This window comes from Brassica oleracea, chromosome C7, assembly GCF_000695525.1.
Source record: "Brassica oleracea var. oleracea cultivar TO1000 chromosome C7, BOL, whole genome shotgun sequence".
Lineage (NCBI taxonomy): Eukaryota > Viridiplantae > Streptophyta > Magnoliopsida > Brassicales > Brassicaceae > Brassica > Brassica oleracea.
The window spans coordinates 18317737-18329386 of NC_027754.1; the positions used below are offsets into that span (position 1 = coordinate 18317737).

The 11650-nt window shown below is 38.3% G+C and overlaps 3 protein-coding genes across 3 annotated transcripts in view; all 3 read right to left on the bottom strand.

Annotated features, from left to right (window-relative positions):
* Positions 1-1979: 1979 nt before the first annotated feature.
* LOC106302752 (uncharacterized mitochondrial protein AtMg00810-like) lies at positions 1980-2894 on the bottom strand. Its single transcript, XM_013739197.1, has one exon. The coding sequence runs from the start codon at positions 2892-2894 to the stop codon at positions 1980-1982; it is 915 nt and encodes a 304-aa protein (XP_013594651.1).
* Positions 2895-4674: 1780 nt separating this feature from the next.
* LOC106302753 lies at positions 4675-6320 on the bottom strand. The gene is made up of 2 exons (XM_013739198.1): positions 6210-6320; positions 4675-6168 (listed from the first exon to the last, which is right to left on the bottom strand). The coding sequence occupies exons 1-2, from the start codon at positions 6318-6320 to the stop codon at positions 4675-4677; spliced, it is 1605 nt and encodes a 534-aa protein (XP_013594652.1).
* A 1195-nt stretch (positions 6321-7515) lies between these two features.
* The window catches only part of LOC106304289 (agamous-like MADS-box protein AGL9 homolog), an 8840-nt gene continuing 4705 nt past the window's right edge, over positions 7516-11650 (bottom strand). Inside the window, exons 2-6 of the mRNA XM_013740702.1 lie at positions 8313-8400; positions 8143-8210; positions 7967-8067; positions 7886-7926; positions 7516-7748 (exon numbers count right to left, since the gene is read on the bottom strand). Of these exons, the coding sequence (XP_013596156.1) occupies positions 7698-7748; positions 7886-7926; positions 7967-8067; positions 8143-8210; positions 8313-8400 (349 nt within the window). The 3' untranslated portion in view covers positions 7516-7697. The remainder of the gene's footprint in view (positions 7749-7885; positions 7927-7966; positions 8068-8142; positions 8211-8312; positions 8401-11650) is intronic.

Here is an 11650-nt window from a genome sequence, read left to right on the forward strand (position 1 = left end):
TTTTTTTTTTTTTTTTTGTTTAACCAGACGGGGTTCGGGCTTTCGGCTGTACCATTACGGCCCTGGACACTCCTCTCCGCCCGAGACTCGAACTCGTGATCTCTCAAACCGGAGTCTGAGGTGTTACCAGTTGAGCTAGTTCGTCCGGGTAGGGCTCCAGATTCTGATAGTTTGTTTTGCTTCAATTTTGGTAAAATAAAGAATTTACTGGTTAACTTACGACAATCAAAATTGGTTAGAAAATTAAGGGTATCTAGAGGACAAGAGAGTAAGCCAAGTACGTATTCACTTCTTATCAGATCTGGTCATACATTTCAATGTAAGATGACGACAACTGATAAAGATGTTGTGCACTAAACCAGAGAAACTAAAGTACATTCAACTATCTAATTATTTACTGATGTCAGTGGTACTATTTAAAAAAAATATACATTTCAAGAAAATAAAGTCATCATTCTTGAAGTCTCTTTAAGGTATTTTTATACGGAGGAAAACAGAAAACCTTGAAGGCATACTATAATTTAATGATAGGACGTGAGGTCTTGTAAGTTATATAATCTCGTACGTATCGTATCGCATAATAGATTTCTACGTCTAAACTCGAAAGCATATACATTATAATAAAAGTTTGACCAAAAAAAAAAAACATTATAATAAAAAAATGGTCAATATGTAAGAGAGAAGCACTTGGAATACTCTTTATTGCTTTGGGGTCCTATGCCCTGGAGCACACACATGACCCAACAAGGATAGATATACATCGATGAGATCCAACGGTTTTAATGAGTTCTCAGAATCAAAAATGCTATTTTCTTCGATGATGCTAAAGAAACGGTGATGATCGATGGGGACCAGACATCAACTTGCAAATTTGCGATGCAAACTGTAGAACAAATAAATGCCACGTGAAACCCTACACGACAGCTAAGTTGCGAAGTACTATTAGTGATGTGGTCCATTAGGCGTTAGGTTGAATCGGACGGTTATAAGACGGTGTGTCATGGAGGGGAATAAGAACCGTCTGATTAAGCTTCTAAAAATAGACAGACATGGTCCATGTCAAGACGTAATTAGAATGGGACCTCATTGTCAAAAACAGAAAGATGGGGTTATATTCAAATAGTTCTTGGGTTTACTGAGTGGGTTTTTAAAAGTTTTTGGGGACCAGTCTTTTGTATAGTAAGTGACTATAGTCTCGGACTCATCGTCATTATGTATAAAATAAAAGGTTTCAGCTTCCAAGAAATTAAAATGTTCAAACGTGTGTAACTAAACTTGATTTGGTTTTAACAACATTACTAATTAACGAATTTTTTTTTACAAACGGAGAATTGTTGTGTTACTTACATTTACTTTTAAATTTCAGAAACAAACAGATGTATGGATCTTTTGACTCTATGTACTATACTAACGTAGAGATTTAAGACATCGAAGATGTAATTCGTCAATCCATGTGAAACGTCATCATGAGTCTCCATAAGTTTGTGTATGTTTTACAGTGTGAAGTCAAGTCTGAATGCAAGAGTAAAGACAGAGAATGAGAAATGTGAACTGAGAATTGTAAATACCTTTAATAAAACAACCTTGCCTGCATTCTCGATATCAATTGATGATTGTTTATAAAAGCAGTTTATGAACTCCAAGTGCTTGATCCTACAAGACTAGAGCCAAAACACGTTCTAAACTAGTGGAACAGATGTATGGATCTTTGACTCTTTGACATTACATTTTTGATACGGAAGGCAACATGGAAAGCTCTTTAGGGGTCACCTTTGGATAGTGTAAACGAGAGATATGGTGAAAAGATCTTGTTTTCTTCTCTGTCACAATCGTGACTTATATACACATTACATGATAACACCAAATCATAATAGAATCTACCGATCTCTATCTACCCTTATCTTTACAACAGAACTTATCCAATATACATTTACGTACGTCGGTCTAAAACCATCTAGACCCTTCCTTAACACTCCCCCTCAAGTTGGAACGTGCAAATCACACACTCCAAACTTGGACAACAAGCAACGAAATGGTGAAGCTCCCAAAGCCTTTGTCAATATATCTGCGAGTTGCTCATTAGTCTGAACATGAACGGTAGAGATGAGCTTGTCTTTTACCGCGTCTCTCACACTGTGACAGTCTTTCTCTATGTGCTTCGTCCGTTCATGGAACACAAGATTCGCTGCGATGTAGATGGCAGCTTTACTATCACAAAACAACTCCATCTGTGTCTCATGCTTAACTCCAAGATCCTCCAGAAGTCTCTTCATCCACTTCAGCTCTTTTAATGCATCTGACATAGCACGATACTCGGCCTCTGCAGACGAGTGTGACACTGTGTCTTGCTTCTTAGTTTTCCATGCGACAGGTGAGTTGCCAAGTAACACCATATACGCTGACGATGATCTTTTCGTGAGCGGGCATGAGTTGTAATCAGAGTCGCAGTATGCTCGTATCTTCAAATCACTGTCAGACCTCAGCATAATACCTTGACCTGGACTCCCCTTCAAGTATCGTAGAACTCTCATCACTGCCTCCCAGTGTGCCTCTCTTGGCTCATGCATCACCTGAGACAGCAAGTGAACTGCATACGACAAATACGGCCTCGTTATAGTCAAATACACCAGACGACCCACTACTCTCCTGAACTTCACAGGATTAACACACAACGGACTCTTATCCGCAAGCAACCGATGGTTCATCTCCATTGGTGTAGTTGCCGGTTTGCTCCCAAGCATCCCAACCTCATCTACGATGTCTAGCGCATACTTACGCTGTGATAAAAACATTCCCTGAGGACTTCTCGCGATCTCTATACCAAGAAAGTACTTGGCCTTCCCCAAATCTTTCATGTGAAAACAGTCACTCAAGTACTTTTTGAACTTTACCATCATATCCAGATCATCACCCGTGACGATCAAGTCATCTACGTATATGAGAACTCACACACTCTTATCTCCCTTGATATAAGTAAACAACGAGTAATCCTCATATGATTGCACAAACCCGAATCCTGTAAGAGCTTTTCTCAGCTTCTCAAACCAACACCTGGGAGCTTGTTTCAACCCATACAAAGATTTACGCAGCTTGCACACTTTGTTTGGATTATCCGATTGAAACCCTGGGGGAAGTCTCATGTACACTTCTTCTTCCAAATCTCCATGTAGAAATGCATTATGGACATCCATCTGGTGCACTTCCCAATTCTTTGCTACATAAACTTGTAAAAGAGTTCGAACCGTGTTCATCTTGGCCACAGGTGCGAATGTTTCTTCATAATATTCACCCTCTACTTGATGGTTTCCACAACAGACAAGTCTAGCTTTGAACCTCTCTATAGTCCCATCTGCATTATACTTAATAGTGAACACCCACTTGCTACCAATGGCTTTCTTCCCTGGTGGTAGGGCAACTACATCCCATGTTCTACTAAGCTCAAGTGCATCTACTTCAACCTTCACTGCCTTCCTCCACTTTCGATCCTTGAAAGCTTCCTTATAGTTCTTTGGTATCAACCCGGCACTCACAGCCGCAAGGAAAGCCTGATGGGCAAATGAAAACTGGGCATCATTCACATAATCAGTAATGGGGTAAGGTGTTTTACCTGGAACCGTTGTTGATGACTCTGTTGGAGGATCGGCGCGAGTGATGGTGTTATGTTTATCAAGAGAACTTTGCGTGTTGTAGAGCACATAATCTCGTAGCTTAGCCGGTGGTTGTGAACTTTTGTGTCCACGCCCCAAAGCTTCCTTGTGCACCACATCTTCACTCAACACTTCTCCGCTAGTACTCGGTTCTTTATCACAATGCTCTGCTTCTGAGTGTTGCTCTGTCACAGACTCCACAACGCTCTTGACATGTTCAACACTCCCCCTGTCGAGCACAATCTCAGTCTGGGGTATCTCATCATACGTTCCAAATTCCATCGCAACCGGAACATGACCTGTCTCATCTCTCTTTGCTGTATACGGGAACACTGTCTCATCAAACACCACGTCTCTAGAGACAAATAACTCGTTTTTATCCATATCGAACAACTTCCAACCCTTCTTTCCAAATGGGTATCCTACAAAGATACACTTCCTACTTCTTGCTCCAAACTTATCTTTGTCCCTCCTTGCTTGATGAGCAAAACTCAGACAACCAAACAACTTAATATTATTATACTCAGGTCTCTTACCATACAAACACTCGTATGGCGTCTTTCCCTCAAGTAACTTTGATGGAGTCCTGTTAATAAGGTGAGCAGCAGCCAACACACTCTCTCCCCAGAAACTGACAGGTAGATTCGCCTGAAACAATAGTGACCTCGCAACGTTCAAGATATGGCGATGTTTCCTTTCCACTCTGCCATTTTGGTGTGGCGTGTTTACGCAAGATGTCTGATGGAGAATCCCCTGCTCCGCAAAGTATCTCGTCAGACACATAAACTATGTTCCATTATCACTTCTCACTTTTTTCACATTTCTACCAAATTGTCGACTAGTAAGAGAAATGAAGTTTGGGAGAACTGTTTTCACCTCACTCTTCTCAAGAAGGAGATGTATCCATACAGCCCTTGTCGTCAACAATAGTGGGAAAATAAACCGCGGCACACAAATACGGAACACGATATGGACCCCATATATCAATGTGTATCAAATCAAATGAACCCAAACTTTTATTAGAACTTTATGAAAACAACTCTCTAGTCTGTTTAGACTGAAAACAAATATCGCATCCACCAAATTTGGTTGAGACGTCTTTAACACCAGAAATAAGAGGCAAATAACTCAAAACACCAAATGTGGGATGTCCCAGCTGACGATGCCACAAAGTCTGATCTTCCGATGCCTTGACTCGATGACCTCTCGTGACTGTCACATCACGATAAACATAAACACCATCTTTCACTTCACCGGCTCCAATCAGAGTCTTCGTAAAACGGTCCTGTAATACACATAGAGTATCAGAAAACACCGCAAGACATCCAGTTTGCCGAAGCAACTTCGCAACTGAAAGTAAAGTACAATTCAAATTTTGAACATAGAGAACATTCAACAACGTGAGTTTCTCTGACAACATTAAGCTACCACACTTTGTTGCCATAGTATGACTACCATCCGCAAAACTCATAGGACGAGGTATCACACTGTGAACCTCACTAAGTAAAGTGATATCTCCTGTCATTTGATGCGATGCTCCAGTATCTATAATAACTTCACCCGTTTGCACATTACCATTCAACTTGTCGGGTATTGGGGACTGCTTCTGGCGCTCCAGAAATGAGGCAAGTGACGCCCGTTGCTCGGCACTTAGCGGTGGAAAACCTGAGGTCTGACTGTTCGCATTTGTAGAAGCTGCGGACACTTGCATTGCATTGGCTCTGGAGCTGTTAGTTCTTCCTCGGCCTCTGCCTCTGCTGCCTCTCCCACCTGACTGATTGCGCTCGTTAAACCATTCTGGGAAACCAATGAGCTGCCAACACTCCTTCTTCTCATGACCAGATCTCCCGCAGTGATCACACACAACACCACTACGTCCTCGTGCAACAACAGCCATGATACCTCCTGGCGAAGACTCCTCACCTCCTACCTTCACATTGAACCCGACTGGTGCTTCTTTTGACTCAACGTGAGACACACCAATCCTATTCTCCTCACGTACTACACGTTGATACACCGTATTGAGATCAGGCAACATCTCTGATCCGATAAGTGTCGTAACAACATTATCGTATCTCGCTTCATCCAACCCCATAAGAAACTGGTGTACCTTCTCTTCTTCATACTCCTTGGCATACACCTCTGATGCTGCACAAGTACACAATGGGAGAGGTTTACAACACAACAGCTCTTCCCACTTCTTAGATAACCTCCCAAAGTACTCCATCACACTCGAACCTTCCTGCTTACACGCAGCCAACTCAGACTTGAGTTGATGAACACGAACTCCACTTCCCACCGAGAGGCGCTTCTTAAGCTCGTTCCACATCTTGCATGCATCAGGGGAGAAGGGCATTGTTGATCGTATGGTAGGTGAGATGGACGCCCTTATCCACCCTACTATCATCGAGTTTGTTGTTCTCCACATCTCTATCTCCACCGGATTCTCCTTCTCGTCAGGAATCTTCAAACTACCATTGATGAACCTGAACTTTCGTTTGGCTCTAAGTGCGTTCTCCAACTCTGAAGACCACTCAAAATAGTTCTCTCCGTCAAGATCACAGGAGTAATACACGTTCCTGGATTATCGGCGGGGGCGAGATAATAAGGAGACGTCGTCCCTTCAGTCACAGACTTCGATGAACTCACGATTGCTGTCTTCTCTTCACTCATCTTCTATCTCTCGTTAAAAATACTGATCTTGCCCTTCGACTGGCTCTGATACCATGTAAACAAGAGATATGGTGAAAAGATCTTGTTTTCTTCTCTGTCACAATCGTGACTTATATACACATTACATGATAACACTGAATCATAACAGAATCTACCGATCTCTATTTACCCTTATCTTTACAACATAACTTATCCAATATACATTTACGTACGTCGGTCTAGAACCATCTAGACCCTTCCTTAACAGATAGCCATGAATGAGAAGAAGGTACTGGTCCAACAATCTTCACTTCTTTTCATATGGAATCAAAATTTAATCCAAGTCAATGGACTTATAAAAGTTATATTCACGCTTATTCAATTTCTTACTCAGTCCATTTGGCTTATATAAGAATTGGTTCCAACACCTTGCTCTTGCACCAACAATTTATTATAAGAAAGTTCCACATCTTTTTTTCATGTCATTTCTCTTTTCTTCACCTTTGAGATTTTTCAGCTGATCGTTTCAGTTCTTGGCAAAACGCTTTCGTAGATTCCACCTTGGATTGGTTTAGATATCTTTCCAACCCTTTTTTCTAGAGTGACAAATGCTTTTTTTAGTCTGTTCTCATATCTCAGATTACAACAGCAGCTGCAGTACTTGTTAATTGTCTCAGAGCCTAAAAGTAAGTACATGCCTTCTGTGTGGCAGATAAATTCTTTTACTCTCCAGGGGCATTCACTTACATCATGCTTCTATAGGTGTTCAGTTGATTCAGTCTCACCACCGTTTTCATTTTACTGGAATTGAACCAACTCTAGGAGGTCATTTTTTCACTTCCGACTGCATACAGTTCGCTGGCCACAGACATCAGCGATGACAAACTTTTTGTAATACACGATAACTTCTTCTTTTTTGTTAGTTTGCTAGACATCTGGAAAAACTGGTGTGAGTTATATTTTCTATCCGCTATACACTAATGTTCATTGTTAAATTATATATTCACACAAAAGTCTCTTACCCTTACTACATAACACAAAACGGGAGTCAAAAAGATTTTGGAGCTGGAAGCGTGTATACTGTACTTAACAGAAACTGCAAATATAGAAGCTCAGAAGGGAATATGTATATATCTAGATGTACTAGAGATTTAGTGTGACAGTTTCGGAGATAAGGCGAATAAAATTTTGTTCAAAATATCATTGAATTATAAAAGGGCATAATAAACAATACACACAAACGAATGCACTCAAGGCATAGATTTAGAAAGAGAGAGAGAGGTACTCATATCATGTAGTCTAAGAGGGGAAGAGAAAGTTTTAATATAAAAAGTTAAAAAAACTTGTAGAAATATCAAATAAAGTTGGCGTCATATGGTAACAAATCCCACATGTAAATTATTCACACTTGGTCCTGCTTTCATTCCATGATCTTGCTGCCCCTGGTACCTGCAGCTCCATGGTAAAGTTTTACTTAATATAGGCTAAAAATAACTTATACGTACGTAGAGATCAAAATTAATCATATAAAGTAATAGTTAGTTACCCGATTTGAAGAATGGACTCGCATTCCTTTTTTATGTTACCTTACTCTGGAGATCATTGATCTGGTCGAGCATAGTGAGTAGACAGTTTCGTATATGATGAGAGAAATGGAAGACGTAGTACCCGGAGAGCTCTGATCTTCTTCAAAGAAGAATCAAGCCGTCTCTCAAGTGACTCAAGCTCCTTTGTACTCAGAGGTCCAAGATCTTCTCCCAATAGATTCCTATAATATTTCAAGACAAAAGTCTTCATATATTTTTAAAAGAAGCAGTAGCTTAAGATGAACCGATTAATCTACCTTTGGGTTCTCAGCAAGGCGTCGTAACGCTCCTTAAGCTTGAGATACTCCTGTAGGCTACTAAGTTCCTACTCGCCAAAAAAAGTTTACCATTATTAGATTTGATTTAAGCAAACCAATTCATGTTTTTGATTAAGCAGAAAAAAAAAAGAAAGAAAAGGAAGGGGTACAACTGCTAAGGCCTCATCTCTTGAAGGCACATTGGGCTCTTGAGGTCCATATTTGCACTTTTGGTACCTCTCAAGTGTCCGAATCATGCTGCATCACATCAAAATTGTCATTATTAGTTACTCAAGTATCAAATTTAACTTCTGTAGTCTGAAAATAATCAGATTAAAAATCAATGGACGAAAATTGGGGGTGTTTCCTAGGGTTCACAGAAAAATCTGGGACATTTCAGAGAAGATCTAAAGAACCAACTTAAAGAGGGATGGATCTGAAGTAAAGATCAAATAGATATAAGAAGAAGAATTTGACATAGCTAGTTGAATCACCTCCAAGAAGTTCTTGAATCTGACTGCAAATTTGACATAACTTTGTAATTCCCTATATAAAGGACTCTTTATTGTCTAATAAAGATATAGACTTTCCTCTTATTTTCATAACACGTTATCAGCACGATAACCTCTAGCCCTAAGCCTCCACGAAATATTCTTCAACTCAGCCGAAAATCATCAAACCAAAAAGAATCTGTCTCGGAACTTCAAAGAGGTCGTTCTCCCAAACCGTGAGGACCAATAAAACGATCAAGATATCAAAATGAAGCCCTTGCCGAGACGAATCAGTCTGTGCAAACCGCTTATCGATCTGACCATCGACGCGTCCTCACGCATAGATACAGTGCGCGCCGATTTGCTTTGGAAACCAAAACCTAAGAACCCATAATCGAATATGGATTGTTTGATAAAGAATTAAAACCATAAAACCCTAATCTTTTATGAATCAAAAACCATAGGGTAATAGATCAAAACCCCAAAGAGTAAAATCGAAGCTCAAAAGTTTGATACCCCAAACCCTAATCGAGATTGATCACTTGATCAATTAAAATCGAAATCTTTAATGATTTTGAATCTCAAATCGAATCCCATTAATCTAAGATCAAACTCGAAAACCTAAAACTCTAAAACACATTCGATTTTTGCATAAACCCTAATTCGAAATCTGATTGATTGATTAAAACTAATTGAATGTTGATTGAGATTGAATTTGATCATATTGAAATCGAAATTACTAGCTTTGATAGATTGAAATCCAAAACCCTAATTTTGTAATCGAAATTTGAATTTGATCACATAGAACTGTTGCTAGTATTGATTCATAACTAAACTTGATTAATTGATTGAATGATTCAAGATTAATTGAAACAGCCTGTTAGGATAAGTGTTTCCATATAACATAGTCTTGATTGTTTGATATCGAATACTTGAATATTATTAAAACTTGATTGTATGATCTGTTTGTTAATAGAAATTGCATGTTTTAGGTTTGCAAATCATATGCTAAACATTAAAATTAGAAATCGCATGCTAGGCATAAAATTGCAAATCACATGCTTAATTGAAATTTGATTTGTTTGATCACCTAATCACATGCTAGGATTATTAAAACTTGATTGTATGATCTGTTTGTTAATAGAAATTACATGTTTTAATGTTAGAAATAGAAACATAAACATTAAAACTGAAATTGCATGCTAAAACCTAGAACCCTTAAAAATATGAAGGTTGTTACAAGGTTGTTATAAAGTTGTTAGGGTTTTTGTCTTGGCCGATTTTATGCTTGTATGACTTGATATTTTTTCATGCATAATTACATGTTTGAGGTTGCATAATTAGACTAAGAATAATTACATGTTCCTGTGTCTAAATCCTATTAGAATTAGGATTTGAAATTTAACCTAAAATCTGATCGCATGATTATTGGTTTTTCCTGAAAATTTAAAACTTAATAAATTTAAATTAGAATTCTATAATTTGATCATATGAAACCTAGGGATAAAATTTCATGATTAGATTGAAATTATTCATATGCTAATTGATTAAAAATCGATTAAACCTAGGAAATTGAAATCACATGATTAAATCCAATTAGAAATAGAAATTGCCTTGATCACATGCTATTGATTGAAATCTAATTTGGTTGCTTGATCACATGATATGTTTAAAATCTGAATCGTATGTCTTAACAAAATCTGATTCGCATGCTTCAAACCCAAAATCTGATTTGTTTGATCGCCTACCTAGCTCGCATGCTAAGAAATTAAAATCTAGATTGATTGTTAAAGATAAAATCCGATTGCATGCAGCTTGGAACCTAGATTTAATTTGCTCAGTCACATGCTCACATGATCCAAATCTGATTTGCTAGATGATTACTTGATTGAAAATGATGGCTTGCTTGTTTAAAACTTAGAGATTGCATGAAATCCTATCTGCATGATTAAAAGCTTGGCCGTAGGATCAAAACTTCATCATATGCTAAACTTGATTCGATTACATTGCCTGGCCTATATGTGTTTTTAAACCTTGAATCATATGAACATTGGTAGGAACGTTTCTCAAAGCCTTGGCCAAATGAAATCTTAGCCAAATTTTAAGACATGATCACTTGTTTAAAACTTAAAATCTGATCATAAAATTACTCCTTGGCCGAAATCTATAAGAATCCTAGAACCATTCGGATTTGGTCTGGCCGAAAATTATGTTTGGCCTAATGAACAATCGCATGATCTTTAAAGTCTTGGCCAAATGTAGAAGCTTGGCCTAGCTTAAATCTTGATCAAATGCAAAGTCTAAATTCTCTTGGCCAACCTTTAAAAGACCTTGACCGAAGGCAAAAGCTTGGCCAAATTGAAATTTCTATTGGCCAAATATGAAATCTAGTCAAACTAATAGAATCTCTTGGCCAAAGCATTTTGGTAAAATCATCTTGGCCGAATCCTCTTGGCCAAAATTCCTTGGCCAAAGTCTTTTGAATAATCGATCTTGGTCGAATTTAAATCTCTATTAATCTAATCAGACTTAATTTATTTCTGGCTATTTGTTGCACACTTTGATTTATTTAATGCATGATGATTTCAAAATTATTGTCTAAGGGAACAAAATTTGATATTAAATTACCTAAGTTTGGGATTCAATACGAGATAAATGAACATTAAGTGTTATTATCTCGAGGGGGAGAATCAGAGAATCCCAAAATCCCTAAATAAGTTAAGCATCCACGACAACAATAGCCCAAATAGAACTCGGCCAAAATCAAATCTGAAAATGAAATTGCACAACATAAAGATTATATGGAGATTAATGATTGACAAATCGGTCATGCCATTCCGGTTAAGTATGCGACATTCTATTGAATGGTTTAAGATATGCTGCCCCTTTGAATAAGGGAATTGATAATAAGAGTATTCACCATGATATTTTGAAAATAAGCAAAAAAATTCGTGGGCTTGATCACCCACAGATGGACTGATCATCCATCATATGTGACGACATATGGTTGTACATAT

Excerpts from the sequence above, each read along its gene's own strand:
- LOC106302752 (XM_013739197.1), bottom strand. The coding sequence starts at position 2,894 with ATGGTAAAGTTCAAAAAGTACTTGAGTGACTGTTTTCACATGAAAGAT.
- LOC106302753 (XM_013739198.1), bottom strand. The coding sequence starts at position 6,320 with ATGAGTGAAGAGAAGACAGCAATCGTGAGTTCATCGAAGTCTGTGACT. Across the intron at positions 6,169-6,209 it reads CAGGAACGTGTATTACTCCT|TTGGAGAACGCACTTAGAGC; the intron begins GTGATCTTGACG and ends TGGTCTTCAGAG.